This window comes from Drosophila mauritiana, chromosome 3R, assembly GCF_004382145.1.
Source record: "Drosophila mauritiana strain mau12 chromosome 3R, ASM438214v1, whole genome shotgun sequence".
Lineage (NCBI taxonomy): Eukaryota > Metazoa > Arthropoda > Insecta > Diptera > Drosophilidae > Drosophila > Drosophila mauritiana.
This window is the reverse complement of record NC_046670.1, coordinates 18,430,289-18,451,214: the sequence shown is the minus strand read 5'-3', so window position 1 is coordinate 18,451,214 and position 20,926 is coordinate 18,430,289. Positions and strand designations below refer to the sequence as shown.

General features: G+C 43.5%; 4 protein-coding genes across 4 annotated transcripts; 3 read left to right on the top strand and 1 right to left on the bottom strand.

Annotated features, from left to right (window-relative positions):
* The first annotated feature begins 224 nt into the window (after positions 1-224).
* On the top strand, positions 225-1,575 carry LOC117144508 (high affinity copper uptake protein 1). The gene is made up of 2 exons (XM_033309698.1): positions 225-435; positions 967-1,575. The coding sequence occupies exons 1-2, from the start codon at positions 364-366 to the stop codon at positions 1,429-1,431; spliced, it is 537 nt and encodes a 178-aa protein (XP_033165589.1). The 5' UTR covers positions 225-363; the 3' UTR covers positions 1,432-1,575.
* A 224-nt stretch (positions 1,576-1,799) lies between these two features.
* Positions 1,800-17,592, bottom strand: LOC117144507 (paired box pox-meso protein). Its single transcript, XM_033309697.1, has 2 exons — positions 16,899-17,592; positions 1,800-3,437 (listed from the first exon to the last, which is right to left on the bottom strand). Exons 1-2 carry the CDS (start codon positions 16,906-16,908, stop codon positions 2,335-2,337), a joined length of 1,113 nt encoding a protein of 370 aa, XP_033165588.1. The 5' UTR covers positions 16,909-17,592; the 3' UTR covers positions 1,800-2,334.
* Positions 3,967-5,758, top strand: LOC117144510 (odorant receptor 85a). Its single transcript, XM_033309701.1, has 3 exons — positions 3,967-5,167; positions 5,228-5,585; positions 5,637-5,758. Exons 1-3 carry the CDS (start codon positions 4,407-4,409, stop codon positions 5,709-5,711), a joined length of 1,194 nt encoding a protein of 397 aa, XP_033165592.1. The 5' UTR covers positions 3,967-4,406; the 3' UTR covers positions 5,712-5,758.
* LOC117144509 (actin cytoskeleton-regulatory complex protein PAN1) lies at positions 6,984-7,689 on the top strand. Its single transcript, XM_033309700.1, has 3 exons — positions 6,984-7,103; positions 7,157-7,244; positions 7,298-7,689. Exons 1-3 carry the CDS (start codon positions 7,002-7,004, stop codon positions 7,555-7,557), a joined length of 450 nt encoding a protein of 149 aa, XP_033165591.1. The 5' UTR covers positions 6,984-7,001; the 3' UTR covers positions 7,558-7,689.
* Positions 17,593-20,926: the final 3,334 nt, after the last annotated feature.

The following is a 20,926-nucleotide window of genomic DNA, read 5'->3' as shown; positions in this document are numbered from 1 at the left end:
TAAAGATCTGCAGAAGATATCTTTTGATCTGACCTGAGATCTGTATGCATTTATGTTTATTTACATGGCTGTATCTGGGCTGGCATTCTTAGTCAGGGGCGACTATCGTTGGTATCGCCGCTACTGGGTGATAACGCTCTTTCCCATCGCCCATAGATAAGCGCACTTGCCTATCGCCGCGTCGGGGGATTATGGGCGATTTTCTTTAAAAAACCACTCGCGAGCACCGGGTTTCAAGCAGTCAACGCTCTGCTCTCAGCACCTCAGCAGGTCTAGCTCTTATCACTTATTACTGTGCCAGTCGGATTTTCCACGCCTTCTGTCCGTTCGACTTTATCTGCTTTAAGACTGCACCAGTCCAAGATGGATCACGATCATGACCACGGCTCGGATGACAGCACCAGCACGGCCAAGTCCTGCCCCATGATCATGGTGGTGAGTACGCAATTACACAACTCCTATGCCCTACAATTCTGATACACAATCACTTACCACTGCGCTAAACGCTGTAATTTAAAAGTCACTCATCCAGTTTAGCTGAATGAGATTTGCACGGAGAGCAAACAAACATCTCGTCCGACTTGGAATTTGAATACTCGGCTAGTCACTCCCTAGTATAAGTTCGTATAAGTATGTTTATGTGCCCGACACCACAACGAATTATTCGCTCTCTAGCGCTTTATTCGCTCTCAGCAAATACAAATAACACAAATTGAATATGCTCGAACAGGGTGTCTCATGAATAAAGATTCATGGGTGTTTAACATTACACCGCTGTAGAGAAATTATAAAAAAGAGTTTTAATTCAAAGTTTTTGTTTAACTGACCAGTTTAAGCTTCATATTTTTTAAAACTAAAAAAATTATTCTTTAAAGTGACTAGAAAGTGGTATTTAGTGGTATTTGAACCTCATCTTACTGATCTTATGGGATTCCTAGTTAATCTTTCACTCTTGTATGCTTTCAGTTCCACGCTGGACACTGCGAGAGAATTTTGTGGCGCGGATGGGTGGCGTCCACTGTGACGGAGTTCGTGCTCTCCGCCCTGGCCATCTTCCTGGTGTCCTTCCTGTATGAGGCGCTCAAGTTCCTGCGCCAGCAACTGGCGCGCAGGGCAGCCCGCCGCGAGAGCGAGCAGCTGGCGGCGGAGCAGCGCAGGAAGAACGAGGCTCCGGCAGCCGGAGGATGCTGTTCGGAAACTCCCCTGGCGGAGCCGAGGGAGCAGACCTACTGGCAGCGCCTGCTCGCCTCGTCGCACATCGTCCAGTCCCTGCTGAACCTGCTGCAGATCGTCATCTCGTACCTGCTGATGCTGATCTTCATGACCTTCAACTACTGGCTGTGCCTGGCAGTGATCCTGGGACTGGGTCTGGGCTACTTCTTCTTCGGCTGGAACAAGAAGAATCCCGACGAGAGCGAGTGCTGTCCTTAGATCAAGGGTATCGCTCTTGTTTGTTTATATTTCTTGCAATTGTTATAAACTAAGCCCTTATCAGTTCTTGGTTCACACATCAAACAGTCCCGTCCCCACGTAATTATACAAATTGTTTAAAAATACAATTTTATTCGATAGTTACACTTGGTTTAATTGTAATTGATGTAATCGTAGCATAAATTAGTCAACTAGTTTACTTAATGAGCATATTGTACAAATAGTAGGCATGAGAACAAGAACCTATACAACGCGTATGCATCTAAAGCGATTGAAGTACCACTCAATACTTTTGACTTTACAATACATTTTTATAAGCAATACACTTTATTTTTGACCACCCCGAACTCAAAACGCAAACAATCCGATATGAAACAAAAAAGAACGCAAAGTTAAATCTCCAGGATTACATGAAATTCGTTATGAAATGCGAACATTACCAGGTCTGAGTCCTGGCGACAGCCCACAACTCACATTTGAAGGCCTAACCAACCATGACACTCACTTATCACACAATAGTACACATTTAGTTTAGTTTAGATCTTGAAAAATCTTTTTAACAAATATTTTAGCTGTGATACATCTGGGCAGCTGGTATAACTAAGCAAACCTTAAGATCAGGTGAATCATCTCGCACACATTGTTTTACGACACTTTATCTATTTGCACTTGCCTAACCAAGCACCAATATTTGCAAGCTTTATAGTTAAAGTTTAAATTAGTTTAAAATTTCCAGGAAAATGATAAGTTCTTTTAGTGCATTTGTTTTAAATTTGAGTGACAAGTGAGCGCCACGATGAGACCATTCCCTAACTAGCGCTTAGACTAGAGTAACCTAGACTGAACAACCGCGATCGAAAGTAGCTATACCCGCAACCAATCCGCTGATTATACACCACCCACTCATAAGCCCGTGGCTCCGGCGGCCATCATTCCGCCGTGATGATGGTGGTGATGCATCCCGCCGTTCTGGAAGTACATGTAGTAGTTGTACGGCGACTGCTGTCCCGCCCCACCCTCGCAGTCGAGCAGTGGCTGACCACCGGCCGTTCCCGCCACCGGCGAAGGAGTCATCGGCAGCGGGGAAACCGTACTGCCCATGCCGCCCATTCCACCCACTCCGACGCCCACCTGGCAACTGGCGCGCAGGGCAACAGCCTGATGGTGGGCCAGGATATCGCTGACCGAGTGGGAGGAGGGCCAGTGGGCGGCAGCGGCTGCGGCGGCCACACTCCTCAGCTGGTGGGGATGGGGCACTGATCCCTGACCGCCCGCTCCCTGCGGCGGGGATGGACTTCCACAGGGCGTCTTCATGCTGTAGGCCGCCGCAGCACTGTACGGCTGGTAGATGGAGTTGTACAGGTGGGCGTGGGCATGGGCGTGGGCGTGCACATGATGGGCACTTGCCGCCGCCGCCGCTGACTGGTGATGATGATGGTGGTGCGGATGGTGCGGTCCACCGCCTGGATTACCCAGATTGCCCAGATTGATGTTATTGCTGGCACTCGTGCCATTGTTTTGGCCACCATTGCTGGACACACTGCCGCCACCGCTGCTGCTTCCGCTGCCCATCACTGTTCCCGGCGTGTGCTGATGCCCCAGGCTGCCCAACTTGTTGCGCAGGATTCTCGATATGGAGCTCACACTGGGCACATTCGTTTTGTCGCATATGCCCTCGCTGAGCAAACGGTCACGGATTTCCCACGCAAAGATGCCGGGATCTCGCTGCTTCAGTTCCCTGATGTAGTTGACCACCTTGGGTGTGGTCACGCGTGGCTTGGATCCCCCAATGGCGCCGGGTAGTATGGAGCCCGTTTCGTGGTACCTGGCCAGGATCTTGGACACACAGCCGTGACTCACTCGCAGCTGGCGCGATATGTCGCAGGGTCGGATGCCTAGACGGGCCAGCTCCACGATCCGCATCCTGGTCGCATTGGGCAGCGGACGGCCGTTGACAAAGACGCCGCCCAGCTGGTTCACCTCGCCATACTGCGGACACTGCGACTCTGTAAGAAGAAGGTTGCGGATTAGTCAGGTTGGCAATACCAAGGAATAATGGCAAATGGACACCGACAAGGAAGTACTCTAGGGCGAATTTAAAGTTAGTGAAATACTTCTCTTTAACAAAGTAACATAAATATTAAAAACAGTTTTCGGAAACTGATCTTGCTCAAAACGCCCATAAAGATTACATTCTGCCTGTCATAAGTGGCAAACAGTATCATCCGAAAGCGATTCCCGATTCCCAGTACAGAGTGCGAACAAAGACCGTTGCCTGGGAATGGGAAGGCGAACAAAAGCACATTTGCGTCTAATTAGTTTCGGTGGCAAATGAGTGGCTAGGAGTGGGACCTGCAGGAGCGGTGGAGCGGAGGAGGATCGGCGAGCGGGAGCCCAAGATGAGTGGGTCGTGGTACCGCCGTTTGTTCGGCTGAAAATCGCTACCATTTGCTTCTCAGAACTGCGGATGTGGGTGCCCCGGTTGTGACTGGGAAAACACAATTTGAATGCCCGGAACGTGCGGAAATGCACTTTGAGCGATGACGCAAAGATTTCCCCTTGGCGCATAGAACACTACTTAAGGATAGGTGCACATGGGTCCATTCTATTCTTGAGCTAGCCAAGATTGGATCCAAGAATGATTACGGTTCAGCAGACAAGCTATTTTCACAGGACCATAAATAAAGCAATTTACCACCATTCCTGTGAAAGGGACAATGTGGCAACAATTATCAATTATTTAAGATATGCAGACACACCCCTTTAAAATACTCTATGCAATTTTGCAGACAAATAAAGGAGGTTCTTCTACATTTAATTCATTCGCTAATACCCTAATTGTAACGTTCGGGAATAACTAACTAGCATTGGACAATTAAACAACTCGTATAAATGCAACCAGTTAAGGTCCTGTCTTCAGTCTTCAGGTGACAAATTTCAAGTTGAATCGAAACCTGTAAAGGAAATTTTCAAAAATGATTTTTAAGTACATCCAAGAGCCAGTCCTTGGATCCCTATTTCGATCCCGAGACTCGCTGATCTACTTAAACAGATCCATAGATCAAATGGGATGGAGACTTCCGCCACGAACTAAGCCGTACTGGTGGCTCTACTACATTTGGACACTGGTGGTCTTAGTACTCGTCTTCATCTTCATACCCTACGGACTGATAATGACTGGAATAAAGGAGTTCAAGAACTTCACGACCACGGATCTGTTTACGTATGTCCAAGTGCCGGTTAACACCAATGCCTCCATCTTGAAGGGCATTATAGTGTTGTTTATGCGGCGGCGATTTTCAACGGCTCAAAAGATGATGGACGCCATGGACATTCGATGCACCAAGATGGAGGAGAAGGTTCAGGTGCACCGAGCAGCGGCCTCTTGCAATCGTGTTGTTGTGATTTACCATTGCATCTACTTCGGCTATCTATCCATGGCCTTAACCGGAGCTCTGGTGATTGGGAAGACTCCATTCTGTTTGTACAATCCGCTGGTTAACCCCGACGATCACTTCTATCTGGCCACTGCCATTGAATCGGTCACCATGGCTGGCATTATTCTGGCCAATCTCATTTTGGACGTTTACCCCATCATATATGTGGTCGTTCTGCGGATTCACATGGAGCTCTTGAGTGAGCGAATCAAGAAGCTGCGCACTGATGTGGAAAAGGGCGACGATCAACATTATGCCGAGCTGGTGGAGTGTGTAAAGGATCACAAGCTAATTGTCGAGTGAGGAAGAATGGAATACTCCTTGTAGAATGACATAATCCACTCCATTTTCCTCATTAGATATGGAAACACTCTGCGTCCCATGATATCGGCCACGATGTTCATCCAACTGCTATCCGTCGGACTTCTTTTGGGTCTGGCAGCGGTGTCCATGCAGTTCTACAACACCGTAATGGAGCGCGTTGTCTCCGGGGTCTACACCATAGCCATTCTTTCCCAGACCTTTCCCTTTTGCTATGTCTGTGAGCAGCTGAGCAGCGATTGCGAATCCCTGACCAACACACTGTTCCATTCCCAGTGGATTGGAGCTGAGCGACGATACAGAACCACGATGTTGTACTTCATTCACAATGCGCAGCAGTCGATATTGTTCACTGCGGGCGGAATTTTCCCCATATGTCTAAACACCAATATAAAGGTAAGATATCTTACAGAACTACTACATTTTATTGTTAACAAACTCTTTCAGATGGCCAAATTCGCTTTCTCAGTGGTTACCATTGTAAATGAGATGGACTTGGCCGAGAAATTGAGAAGGGAGTAATTTGGCTTATTGCCACAAATTAGATCCACTCAATTTAAGATAGTAGTTTCACAATATGCACAATCAACAAGTAAAAATATGTAGATTGATTATATAAAATTTAAATGTGTTGCAATCATTATGGCAACCTATCAGATATCTGGAAAATCTGTTTGTACTCTCATAATCATAACTTCTCTGGCAAACAAAGACGAACTCCAACTTTACTATAATAGCTTGCCATTATACGGTGGCAAATGGTTGGCCCTCTTATCTGGAGACTGGAGGAGTCTCCTCCTCCTCCTCCTTCTCCTCTTGGCACCTGCCGCCGGAGCTCGCTGCCCGTCTGAAACTGCCGTCCGGTCCATTACCATTATGGGCAGTTGGAGGCACTGCTGCACATCTGCGCCGTCTTCTAATTTCGAATCGTGTTCCACAACAGCAACTCCAAGTGCAACACGTACTGGAGAGTGCAGCGCCATAAAAACCACAATAGAGCTCCCGGGTTACTCGTGGCGGCGATCGCAACAAATCAGGAAGGAACCGGACAAAGGAGCGATAATGAACCGGGAGACGGAGTATATCGACCTCGATGCTGCTCCATTCAGGAGGGCATTTCGCGACTTACAAGCTCGTTTTCCCGCTGCTCCGATATCGCATTACCATCCCACTTGTTGCCCGACATCATCCCCCAATCCCCCACTTCCCGACTTCTCCACTCCCCCACTTCCAGCGATCCCCGGCTAATGATCCCCAACAGTGTCGAATTTCGTGTACATAGTTTATGGTTATGGATTTGCGCACTTGTCAATTGCAGTTCGATCATAGCTAGAGTACTTGCCTCGTTTCGGAGTCCCAGACAAAGCGAACGTGCAGCTGCATAAATATGGAAAACTGTTCGAAATCGACGGAATCTCCCCTCATTAAAGGTGGTTGTAATAGATGGGTTATGACTAGAGATCGACTAGGGAATACTGTTAGCAACTGCATAGGAAAAGGTTTGGGAATGCTGATTATGCCAAGTTAAATAAGTTGTAAACTTATATTATTATTATTATTATTATAGATACTCTAAACTCTCTCATCTGATTTTTAATTTTCTATTCATTTTCTGATTACAAAGTTTACCTATAATAAAGTTTGCAAGCTTTTAAAAATGTGATGTATGTACGCGTCTAAGCCCCTGAATACCCACCACAAATTCGAAATAGTCCACTTTTCAGCACTAACAGCCACTAAATATTAAAAAATATTGTCTTTAGGTTCTATATAAGTCGGTTTTCTAAGCAACTTTGTTCAGTTGAAGTCGGGATGTCGGCCAGAAGGGATATATTATTCGCAGTGGGCCTGTGCCTTATGTTCAGTTTACTGAGCATTAATGCTAGGTCATTGGAGGAAACCTCTGTCAAGACGGTAAGTCGGTTGTACTTATGAAACATATAATTATTTTCAACTTGTTGCTTTAGAAACGCGATACCGACTGGTGGACTATCCTCGAGGATATACTCTATGACAATGATAGTGATAGTGATGATGCCGATGATGAGAACGTTTGTAAGTTGAGAGACCCTCTTGAACTCAGTGACCTTTCGGTTTGTTTTTCTCAGTGATTTGTCATAACTGCACGGTAGTTGTGCAAGCTGCTCCAAATGCGACAGCGGATGGAAGCACTGCAGCTCCGCAGGCAGCTGGAGCAGCTCCAGGGAGTTCACCAGGCGCGCCTGCAACTCCTCCTGGCTCGACTCCTGGAGCTCCAGCCCCAGTTGCACCCGAAACGCCTGCTCCGTCGGCACCTGCGACATCGCCACAACCTGCAGTAACTGCCCCACCCACAGGTGCTCCACCCACAGCTGCTCCTGGTGGTTAGATTATCTTATCCCTACCTTATAACACCTCTCTAACACTAGCTATTAAGTGGGATTTGGTATACGATAATGTTGTCCATGGGCTAACAACCCAGCTCGAATAAAACAGACATTCATTCCGTTTGAGCCATAAATCTGTGCGGTTCTCATTCCCAGGCACTTTGAATCTTCAAAATATTGTAACGCAATTGTCATGACATAAGTCACAACAGATCGGCTGGCACTCGCCACAGACCCACACGCATCGAGGATCGAGTCTGGTGGCTGGGGAGCCAAGTCGGTGGTTTTTGTTCACTCGGTCTTTTAAGATTTGTGGCGGCGAAAGGAGCAGCTCCGGTTCCCCCTCGACGGGCACGATGGCATCCCCAACTTGACATTCTGTTTGACATTTGTAATCTTGTGATCGTTAATTATTTACGAATTGAGTTACACGACGAGATGGTCTGTGTGCGGTTCCACCATCTCCAGCGCCAGCCAGGAAGACACGAACTGGAGTCAAAGATCATGGAAGCGACAAATATAGTTGAATCTCCCAACAGATGTCACAGCTTCTTCCGTAGATTTGTTTTTTAAAGTATTGAAACAAGGAGTTCTGAATAAAATGAATCTGCATCTAAATCGTAAGCTTTAATTGAACGGAAATATATATATATATATATATATATACTACTACCCTAAGCTTTCTTTAATTCAGATGTTCAGATATTTATGTGCTTCTTTTCTTGCGTTCAGTTTTCTTTTTCCAATCTTTGTGTTCGTCGTGGAAAATATTCAAAATATGCCCAATGATGGCTGCAATTTGTTGGTCCCTTCAAGAACATTATCTCCGAGTGCTTGACTTTTGCGCTAAGCGTCCATAAATTTGTCTGAACAAATACTTTCTAGTTGTCGCTGACAAAGATCGACGTTCTTGGTTTTCTTCTCGTATTTTCCTGTTTGGATCTTTTGAAGATAGCTGCTTCGTTTAAATGGCTTTTCAAATACGCATGACATCAATTTTGGGCAATTACCAAAGATTAATGGCAGCCAAAGTTGAGCACTTGGGGCTCAATTATGATATGTGTGCTATGCTACCGATAAGAATCGTACCTCCGCCTAGCCGAAAAATTGGAAAATTAATTGAATCTGCTATCGGTTGGTTAGCTGCCTGATTTTCAGAATTATCCCAGTGATAGTCGCTCGACTTGCCTCGCCCTCGAGTAGTCATCTTCAAAGATGTGAGTAAGTCGCCCACTTGTGATTTATGGCAGCCAATCGACATCCGGCGAGAATAAAATGCCCCCGCCACATGCAAATTAGTCACGTAATTCCTATTAGAGCAGCACATCGATTCCCCCTCAATTCCTGAGCTGAGTCAAGAGCAAGCATTTCGCAACGTGCCCAGTGTCCAGATCGAATTGGATTGATTTCCCATGTTGAACACGACAGTTATGAGCCATAACATCAAACATCAGTTTGTATCAAGGATTTCCTAGTCCGTGTAAAAGAAATACGAATTCGTATCTACCAAATTAACTTTACGATTACCCATGGGTCTTCAGTTCCGTTTCAACTTGGTCAGAACTCCGTGGCCCTTTTCGAGGGATCACAAGTGCAACATACATCGTTGACCCATCTGGATGGCCACTTGGGCGATGCGTCGGCACTGATTGTTGGTCTTATTAAAGGTGCAAACATGCCACCGGTGTGGCAGTGGAGGTGGGCACACCTATACGTACACCCTTCGTGTGGATGGGTACATGGCTGGGTGTATGGATAGACGAATGCCCAGTGTCGGTCACGATCAGAGGAGCAGTGTGTTAGGTGTGCTACCCTGGTCGCCGTCGCGTTTCGAGTTTGTTTGGATTGTTTGTTTGCCTCCGGGAGAACCTTCGAATGCTAAGAGCCACATTCTGTTTGTTTAATTTTGAGTTACGCCTGCTGCTGGCGTGATCAAGCTGACTGGGCTACTTTGGCTCTAATAAGGATCCTTCCTGGCTCTCCGACTCCTTGACTTTCCGCTAGTCAGCGCTTAATCAAGGCAAACACACTGAAAACTGGGCCCATTCCCAAGCCGATCCATAAGATCCAATCCGATCTGAGCAGCTTCTGTTAATGAAAGGCAAACAGATATGGAATTGTGAAGAGGTCGGGCAAACAGCTTAAAAAATCATAAACTCTGCAGCGAAATGGAGACGGAGAAGGAGACTGCTTTTGTCTGATCGGTAAATATTTGCCCATGGATTTTCGTCTCCGGGACTCCGGGAGTCCTTTAGCATCCCCGACGGAAATTGGAAACGGATTCGGTAGCCGACGCTTCTGTATCTCTGTGTGTTTCGGTACAAATGGCTTACAAATGGCTGTGTTTGCCCTGAAATCGAACACTTTTACTGAGTTCATCACGCCTGGCTCGAGATTCCAAAAACCACGCTCACACAGAAACATTTTGGGGATATATGGTTCGTTAGTATATCCGTTATTATACACACTTTATAGATAAATATATCCAAATAAGAGCTATAATCAAAGTCGCATAGATGGAAGTATATTGATTTTAAACTTTTTATATCGATTTTGATCTGTGATTTAATTGTTCCTCGAGCGGAAAGCCTTTCCCCGCTTGCAGCATGCCATAAAAGGCTCAATTAAAATTGTCTATACGGCAAAATTATAATTCATAAATTCTGGGAAATTGCCGAATACAATGGCGACCACTGTTTCAACTGGGAACTCTGCCAGCGATCAGCAAATTACAAACGCAATCCCGAAAGAAATGTCGGCTTTAATGTATGTTTGTGAGAGTTTTTTCCCTTTTTTTATTTCTGGTTCTTGTTCTTGGAAATTTTTGAACACTTGCCCTTTCGTCAAAGTTTCGCCGACGGCAATTAAAGTTGCACATATTGCAGCTTAAGTTTTTTATAATTTATTAAAATATCATTAAAGTATTCACAAAAGCCACTGATGCGCGTAAATCCAATTACAGGAGCAATTAACGAACGTTAACTAACTAGAACTAATTAAAAATAATATTTTGCTAAACAAAATGGACGAAAAGGCCGGGAAAAACTGATAGCGAGTAAATTTATGTACATATGTATGTATGTACATAGTTGCAGTTTAGCTGCTGGCTAATCAAAAACTAGAAAAACTAACAAAAAGTAAATGCATTGGTAATTTAATGAGCAAATTTGAATTTTTTATTCATCTGAACCAAAGGCTAAAACGATAAATAGTAAAGTGAAATAACATTTGCAAGTACTTATTTCAATCCTATACTTTGTTGCAAGCTACATCTGTGGATTTATTATAAGAATGTCACATGAACACATATGTACATAATTCATTCTTATCAGTAAGAAAAAATGTATATACTATAATATATTTGTCTTGTCTGCCTGATAAGTTGCAACTAATATTGCAATAAAAAATACTTTGATTCAACTGCAGTCGATCGACTGCGCGATTATTTCAGAAACTTGAACGCTGGGAACATGTCAAATGTCGAGAGGCAATGAACTTATTTTCTGCCTAATTGAATTTAACAAATTCAAACATTTCGAGCTGATAAGACATTTTGTTTATACGCTCGTAAAATACATTGTATGATTTATAACTTTCGATTCGAGTGCATAGGCGAAATTCTAGCTGGCTTCGATGATGACAATAATACTTATCACGCCCATGGCGCTTTTGTTTGTAAAAATGCCATTTAAATTTCATTTTAATTAATAAGCGGGCCGTCAATTAACACGTTTTCACACTAAGCGATGCGTTCTGCGAAAATGGTCCACTAAATTGTATTAAATCGCAGAAAGCGTTGAGTAATTGTCTGAATATTCAGAACATTAACTGCAAACAAATAAAATAAATAATGAAATACCAAAATGGCTGCCAATTTGGATACTTATATTTAGTTCGTTGGGCCCGAATTGAATATAAATTTGGCATGAAATGATGTTTTTGATATTCAGGGCAATACATTTTTCGGGCCTTCTGGTCTGGTGTTTGATTTGATCAAAAGACATCCCCAAATAAGTGATAAAATGTTGAAGCCAACTAATAGATACCCTTCAGTAGGGAATATAATAATATATTATATAAAATATGAAAATTTCTGCATTTCTATTTCAATCTACTAAGCCAAAAAATAAATGTGGGTTCCCGTTTCTGTTAGCATTTTAATACAGACTTTTCTTAAGCCGAAATTAACACATTTATGCGAAAACTGCAATTTATTGGCACATCAAATACATTCCATTGTGTAGTTCCAGGAAAAATCACATTTATCTCAAACAACTAAAATACTTCCTAAAAAGTCGAAGTTATGGGTTTTTAAGAGTACCTTGAATGTAATGATTTTGAGATATCCTGGCAATTTTAAGAGTGTGTAGTATAGATGCATGGCAAATTGGATTTTCCCTCTCATAACCATACAATATGTGCGAATGCATTTTTCGGACTGCGTGTTGCTCCCATAAATCTTGGGTCTTGGCAAGCGGTTCCTTCTCCTTCGGAAGACCCAGAGCAGGTTGATTGACGGAGCGCCGTCGCGGTGGGGAGATGCCTTCATATGTTTATTTTCTTAATTCCGCCGCTGGTTGCTTGCAGCATATATAAATTTATATGCATTCGGGCATGCAGAAAAAATTAATTTAACAACTCAGTTGACTTGAGCCAAAGACACTAGAATAACAAGATGCGTAACGGCCATACAAATTTTTGGCACGCGATTTTTTGGCCGTGGCTCTAGAGGTGGCTCCAGGCTCTCTTTAGTTTTTGTTCGAGAGAGAAAGAGCGGAGAGCGCTACAGCAAACAGCTCTTTTCTACGCATACAGTGATAGCATACAACTGTATGTGTGCACACGTATGCTCATGTATTGTAAATTTGACAAAATATGCCCTTCACCTTAGAAGTTCGTTGACTTTAAATCTATATTATTTTTTATCAATTGGCACCATGCGAAAAATTCTTGTTTTGCATTGCCTCAACGTTATTATTATTTAAATAAAGCTTAGAAATAGTAATAGACGAATCTATGTACATCACAAAATAAATTTCGAAAATGACTTTATATTAGAATACTTGTCATTAGGGTATTCAGCTTGCGGCGTGAGAAAAATTAATAAGGCAATGATTGTTGAGTGCTTGTGTCCGCACTTCGTGCCTGACGATATGACTTTTGCAACGAACTGTTTTCATATTTTTATTTATTTTATTAATTTTTATTTTCTACTACGTATTATTATTTTTTATGAAATATTATTATGAAATATTATTATTTTTATTATTTATTAATAAAATTATTATTTTTATTATTTATTAATAAAATTATTATTTTTTTATGAAATTAAAAAATAATTATTATTTTTATGAAATATTTATTTCTCAATGTTATGTCTTCTTTTTGGAAAATTTATGTTTCAAATTACAGTAGTTATAATAATTTCCTTTATATTTGCTTTAATTATTATTATAATAATTATTATAATAGTCAGGGAATTTTTATTTTATTTCATCATATTGCTACGAAATTGGCCACAACTCCAAATATGTAAATTCGTTTCTTCGATCAGAATTGATTTCGGCCCGAAAATCGTCTTCTAGCACAACACGCACACATATACGTGTTCTCGTCTCTTGTTTTTACTCACACAAGCAAGCAAATTCTATTTTTACATTTCTTACGCTCTCAGCGTGAGCGAGCGAAAAGAGAGCAAATTTGGCCTTCACCAAAAAAGTGGCTGCATAGTGCCAAACGAATGTATGGCCGTTACGCATCTTGTTATTCTAGTGTCTTTGCTTGAGCTGAGGCTCAGCCAACGCGTCGCGTATACGCCATGTGGCCCGCCCCTTTTTTTAGTTGGTTTCCCACATTGTTGCGGTCCTCAGCGTCTTATAAATAGTTGGATTTTCATATAATTTTTTTTATTTTGGTTCTACACTAACTACGCGAGAGCTTGTCGACAATTTTGCATTCGGAGCGTTGCACAATTTGCCGCACAATCGCATTTATTTATCAGTGAATTTCACAGAATCGTCGCGCCAAGTGAAAGAGGAAGCCACTCTGCGTCTGTCACTTTGATCCGCTGGCAATGCCATTTTCCTTTTTAATCTGCTGCAGAGTTCAATCCCAAGTGTTATCAATGGAAAAGAGTCACGATTGGCATCGCTTTATGTTTACTTAACATCGATCGAATCTGCTTTCATCCAGACGCAGAAATGCAACTCACTACGACTGCTTTCTCCAAAGAAGTCTAATAGCTCGTAACTGGCATTTTAGAGATATTTTAAGTGTCTCAATCTAGCTTGCCATCTGCTCGCGTGTTTCCGTTTTCAGATCAAGTGCAAGCGCCTCGAATTATAAATGGAGCCCATAAGATAGGCGCCCCAGCAAGTGGGAATCAAAAGTACATAAAGCTAAATAGATTCCTGCGGCGTCAACAGCATTGTCTGTCAACAGAAATTAATGAGTCCATAAATCACGGCAGCCACCGCCAAGATAGCGACGCACTAGCTCCTTTCTTCCGCCCCCTTCGGAAAGCGGGTAGATGGGGCCCAGTTGGAGGAGGCTAGCAAATATGACGACCCTAGCCAGCGAGCTCGAGGAACTCGAAAGGGGTGCGGCCCAGCCGAAAAAAAAAAAACAACCAAAGGGAAGATGCCGCAGCGACTTCAATTACGCGTACGAGGAATGCGCACAATGCGAGTGCGTAGCCGAAATGTGCTCGATGTCGATGCCAAACCCATGGCCAGAGTTCCGATCCCGTCCCACAGGCCCACAGGAGATCCAACGCATCCGACCAATCATTGGCAATGTACTAGAACCGACAACTCCGCTGCAGTTCGGGTTCGCCGGCACTCGAGCAATGTGCAACGCCCTTCGCTGACAGCGGCGAGATGCATATAAATCTAACCACATGTGCACCAGCTCACCCACTCCCCAATCCTGCCCACTAGGGATTCGGAAAGTAGCTGAGGCACTGTAGGCACTGGCGTAAAATAGCTAACAATTTACATGGAATTGGTATTGTCTTTTAGCAGCAAACTATCTTTTAACAACAAAACGTAGAATTTTCTTTAGCTACATCACTTAATATTTCATATCATTTCAGTAAATGAACTTCTAGAGCTGCTGGAAAATAGCTAGACGCACAGCGCTGATCCCAGGACTCCAAATTCGAGACTGAGAAATGGAGTTTGGAATGCTTGCGACAGTTCCGGTTTTGGGTCGCCATCGCCCCCGTGGGACTTGACACAGGCCATCAAGGGGTTAGAGTTAGGGGTTAGGGGTTAAAACCAGATGTTAGCCGCCCGCTTATTGATGCGATCGCATTCATTATCCCAGCAGAATGAACTGGCTCAAACACGTGCTCCCTAACGATTAGAAACTCATTAAATTTATGATAATGAGCTGAGTTTGCTCCCAAGAACATGAAGTACACTTGTCAGATGTCAGAGGTTGTGGATCCATGGGGAGATGTCCACGCCCAAAGGGAGCAAATGTCAACTGATCTATAGGGGGAACCTAGCATAATACTACAAAAAGTAGATAATTCAAAGGATAAAATACAAAGGCTTCTTAGTGCTACTTTTTTAAGCTCGCCGAGCAATGCCCAAAATGACTGCAAATGCGCTTAATGAAAGTTCCGCATCAGCGGATGGGGATGTGATTTAATTAAAGAACTCAGGGGAAACGACGCCACACAATCAAGCCGAGGCAGTGAAGCGTTTTCCCAAACCCGGACCGCAATCATCGGTATCCACGGGAGGAAGCTGCTGGTCGGGCTTTCAGATCACTCCCCGCCGCATCCTCCTGCAGTCGCTGCTCCTGGGCACCTACTCCCATACCATACCATATAGACTCTTCCATTAAGGCGTGTACACATTGACGCGACGTTTTCCTCCTCGGATCTCAAGTGTTTGCCTGCCTTTCGTGGCCATCGTCTGCGCCTTTTGTTTTACTGCCCCCTTCTGTGATTTTAACATCTTGCACTTGCGGCCCGCGTCTGGTGGGCTTTTCATGTTTAGCTACCGAAGTAGATGGCTACCGGTGGCCGTTAGTCACGCATTTCTGCACCTCTGGTCCAGAGTCTGGGTTTGGGTTTGGGTTCGGGCTTGGGCAGGGGTCTGCATCGGCGTCTATATCTTTTTCGACGTCTCCTAGTGAGCAAACAATGCTGGCGTACAAACAGAATGTCAAAACATCGAAAGCAAGTCATTAATGGACCAAAAGTGCGGGACCTCCTAGCCGACTTATAACTTCTTTTCTGTCCGGCCAAGTGGAAAAATATATATTCGTGTATGTCCTTTTGATACTTTGCCTCACAGAGGCTCAAGCAAACAAATAAATACTTGAAACTTAGAGGGGAATAGCATTATAAGAGATTACCATTGGTCATACTTGTATGTCACTCATAGAAATTAAAAACTATTGGCAAATTATTTCAAAAGATGATCTAAGCAATTCGAAATTTGTAAAAGTAAATCGACGCATGCCAAATTATTCGATTGCGCACATGTTTGTCAATAACTGAGAGAACTGATCAAATCTTTACACACTCGTGTAGCGTAGTTTTCGGCCATAAGGCCATGTCTTGCACTCGCATTTTGTTTTTGGCCCAAAGCACATGGACAAACAGAGACACGGACACTTGGAGCCAAAAGTGAAGACCGCACGACAAAGGCACAAACATTACAACGATCATTAGTTAAATTAGGAGCCCTGCCTCCGGAGTGTGGGATTGGATTGGGGTTATGGGTTTTGGATTTTGGGTTTAGGGTTTTGGGTTTTGGGATCGGGTACGTGTGCGGATGTCGGCGACATCATCGAAAGCCAAACAAGTGCCGCGGCTACCGCGAGGCTGTCGATCATGCGCAAAGCGACGGCAGCCTTTTGAAACGAAAATCAAAAGCAAACACCTGCCTCTTGACTTGGCCCAAAAACAAAAAAAAAGAAGTTGGTCCAGCGAGCAATTGTGTTAACCCCAAGCAGTTAGGGGATCCGGATAAGGACTTGGTTGGAGGATCGGACAAGAGGGCTTTATTGGCAAAACACTCGAGTGGCGGATTTGAGTTAAGAGATTTAAGTGAAAATATAGTGCTACTTTTGAATTTGTCTTTTCGTTACCTTATATTTTAAGATAGAGAGCTAAATGTGATTTCAAAAGTCTTATTCATATTTCCTGCTGTTTTTTTCAGATTATCTTAATCCAAATATATCAATAAAATAGCTACTAAGCTTTTTAAAGAAACCCAATGCCGTCGGCACCTCAATAATGTCGATAGATTTATAAATTTTGGTTTGAAAAGTAATTCTGTGGGGGTCTATTTTGGATTATGGATCATTATGGATTGAGACGTACCTGGGTCCATTTCGGCCGATGGCAGTTGATTGAAGAACTCCAGAATTGCAATTGTGGGCACCCAAATCTGCTTTTCGCCAACTCTGCCGTGGAACTTTCTCCGATTGGATTCGCTGGAATAGTTGGAGTCTGCTTTGCTGCGGATTGTCGGTGGTTACCTAGTCGTTAACTTTTCGCACTTGGCTATAATGTGAGTTTCAATTAAGGCATGAAATTTGTATACAAATTGGCGCCAGTTGTGCGGGGCAGCATCGGGCTGCGATGCCTACTATGCCGTGAACCAAGACTGAGATCTGATTAGCACATTTTCGGGCCAAAACGATCGCTCTCGAGTAGGTTGGCTCGAAAATTATCACGCACTTATCACACCTTATTGGGGAAGCGGGAACTGCACACACTTAATGACACTACAATGGGTTTGTTATGCTTTGATTTTGGGGATTATGTCGGTTTACTTTGGACTTGGCTGGCGGACCTCCCGTGCGATAGATGGTTTGCAATTGAACCGATTTAAACCGCATTCACTGATCCGTGTGCGCGCGCCTTTTAATCTTCCGCTGGCCTTTTTGCTCTAGCGTATCGGGTCGTAGCGTATCGGTTGGGAACGGTTTGGATCGGGAAACCCTGGCGCGCTCTCCAAAAACGATCGTTGCTGCTCGTCACCCGTGTCTGCTGCGACTAACGCTGCCCGCGGCGCTGCCGATCAAGATCGCCCACCATCCACGTCCGCGCACACATCGAACATCACCACCACAGACACAGTCACAGTCACATCCACATCTACAGGCTCAAGTGGAAGTGGAAGCCACCGCGTCGACGCAGCATCCCAAGATCTCTCTCTCTCTCTTTTTCTCACTCTCCGGATTCTCCTCCGCGCACACACACACACACACACACTCATTCGTGAGAGGAAGGGGCGGTCGGTTGAGCGTATATGTGGGTTTTAATGGCGATGATCGCGCACTGGTGTGCGTATGTTGATGGACCGCGGGCAAATAATAAAAATGAAGAATGTCTTTCGGCGATCAGGAGCGCAGGCAGTGAATTGAGGGTAAGCCCAGAAGATTAAAGGCGCCAGTAACTTTGGTATTTAAATATTTTTTAAGTCCTTAAAGTAAAGGGTTCATATAAATTCGATATTTTAATAAAGAGATCAAATTATCTGTTAAGTTTCCAATTCAGGAGTTTAGAAGAAGGTATTTAAGACTTTATTACATCAAGTTAAACACAATAATGTATACATATATAATATAACATATTTTAATATCCGTTTTCTTTCTGATGGATAATAAACTAAGCTAACTCGACCCATATAGCCTTTTTCACCCAGTTACCGCTCCTGTAGTCGCTCATCTGTGTGTTTGTGTGCCGGCGGATGTGTGGGTGTATCCATGGGTCGGAATTCGTACTCTCGCTCTCTCTCCGCTGCAATACCCACACAGACGAACCGAACCGAGTGAGTGAGCATACGCAACCGGGCGGAGTTAATTTCTGAATGCTTGAATGGCCAATCTGAAGCAAGTAAGCGTATCCGTAGCGTTACGCAGGGTGGGCGAGCGATGTCATGACTTCTTAGTGTCACACAGATGAGGAGCAGAAGAAAAAGGAAGCGAGGGGAGGATAGGAGAGAAGCGGAAGGAAGAGGAAAGGGGCGGGGCTGTGGGAATTCTCGGAGCGCGTGCATCTATTTTTGGTTCATTAAGAAAGCCATATCGCTAATAAAGCGGCACAGACAGCTAACCCCGTAGATCCCCAGGGATCCACCTCCTGGCCACTGCGGCGTATGCGTGATGCCAACTCTCGCTGAGGCGTTGCGTCTTGCTTGGTTAGAGTTAATTATAAGAAATGCCGTCTTCATCTGATTGTCACTAATTCTGAATATCGTCATTTAATGATAGATGCCAATTTTCGTTGTCATTCCCTCATTAAAATGGTCAAAACGCTGCTCTTGCGATTCCTAATGTTGTGCTCGCTCTCTTCGCTGGCTGTTTAGCATGTGTGTGTGTGTGCACTTAGTGAGCGTGTGTGTGTGTGTTTTGGCCCACACACACACAGTTGCGCGTTGGACACACCTCCTTGAGTTGGCTTACGCTTACCTGCTCATACCTTTTGTTGCGAATCCAATTGGCCCTCTCCCTGTCACTTTCTGATTTCTGCTCATTGCCGACTGCATTTCCCTGCATTTTGTGGTTTGACGAACGCCATTTCCCACATTGCCTTTGTTTTAAAACAAATATTTCTTATAGTTATTATGTACCTTAAAATATTTTAACAAAGCCCTCTTAAAACAATTCATTATTGTTAAGTTAAATAACTTGTTTTTTTAGGTTTTTTTTATATAAATTTAACAAAACATTTTTGAAGTATTTATTATATTGGCATTTTAATTTTGTAATAAACATAAATTTGAATTACATATGCATATTATTTAAATAAAAAAAATATATTGTAAAAACAATGCATTTTCTTGGTTAGTTTTCTAATTATTTGGAATTTTTAAGATCGAAATTATTAAAGGGGAATACAAAAACATTATAAAGTAAACTATTATTTCTTTGTATTTAGTAATACCTCTTTAATTGTATCGAATTGTTAATAAATTATGAAGTAAATCTTTTTAATAAAATGATCCAAACGCTAAGAAGTAATTCTCCAATACGAAATGGATCAACTTACAAAATAATTGGCCATATGCGAAAACCAAGAATTCTTCCCCGGCGGCCAAAGCTTCAGTTTGATGACTAAAGCATTGGGGCCAAAGAATTGGGGGAGCTGATGACAAAATTGTCTCCGCGTTTAACAAATTGGGTGACAGGCTTTGAAGTCGCCGGCATGCCAGCGACAAATGACAAGCATAACAAATGAACACTGTGCGTTTTCCGCTTATTTTATTCTGCTTCACAGATACTTCCCAGTTGTATCTTTCTGTGTTGTAAAACAACCGGGAGTGGAAGGAGTCGGTGTGGAATCTGCCAGGCACTTGAGAAAACAAAGGAGCTAACACCAGGGACTTGGGAAAAGGAGTCCAAGTAGCAGGAGCAGCATCGTATGTCATAAAGTGGCAAATGCGCTATTAAATTGACACATATAAGTCAGAGGCGGAGGACAAGTTACATAAGATTGCGCCAGATGGGCGGGGACTATGCACTGAGAAAAAATACTCTGGAATTATAGATACAGAAGTTTATGAAGTACACCTTATTACTTGCAATCAATAAATTGTTTTCATATATCATTTATTAGTATAAAATTATCATATTGCATAGTCCCTTAAAATGGAAATTGCCAAATTGGAAGATAAATATTTCGCTGTTTTCAAAGTTACATAAAAATGTAGTACTTTTATATCTTTTTTCTTTTGTTTCCTATCGAACCATATCTATTTTTCCAAGTGCACAACTGCTGGAGTAGGCGGAAGCGTCAAATTGTCTACGGCAGCGGTACTCCCAAAAACGCGCATAAATCCCAAACGAAAAAGGCATCGACACGTGATTATGCGACCCACTTGAGTCCTGGAACCTAGTATCTGGGGAATCTGGAACCTAGGACCATGGACCTTGGGCGCTACATAAAACGGATCGACGCAACTGCAGTTGAGGATGAATTATTGGTGTAAGCGAATACCCGGCTCACTTGAGAGGCAACATACCGCAACCGACCTTCGTGTCACCTGATCCCACGCGTTCGCACTCAAGTTCCTAACTAGATGAAGTCGTTCCCAGCTTGGTCAGTGCGCACAGTATATGCGGTCCGAATCCCATCCCCGAAGATCCTCAGAGTCCGGACATGTGTTTCTGGTTTGCCGGGGTGTCGGTTTTCCCGCGCATCTTTCACGGGGCCGGGCTTGTTACGGCCTATAAATCGCCGATGGCATTCCTTCGATTCTCCGGCAAGGCATGCAATATGCAATATGTTTTTGTTTGTTTACGCCAGCCGAATGCCTCTTTCTGGACGCAGCCATGGATGCGAAACTATATCAAAATAATATTATTGCCCCATTGTAGATACTTAACGATGGATAGCAGGTA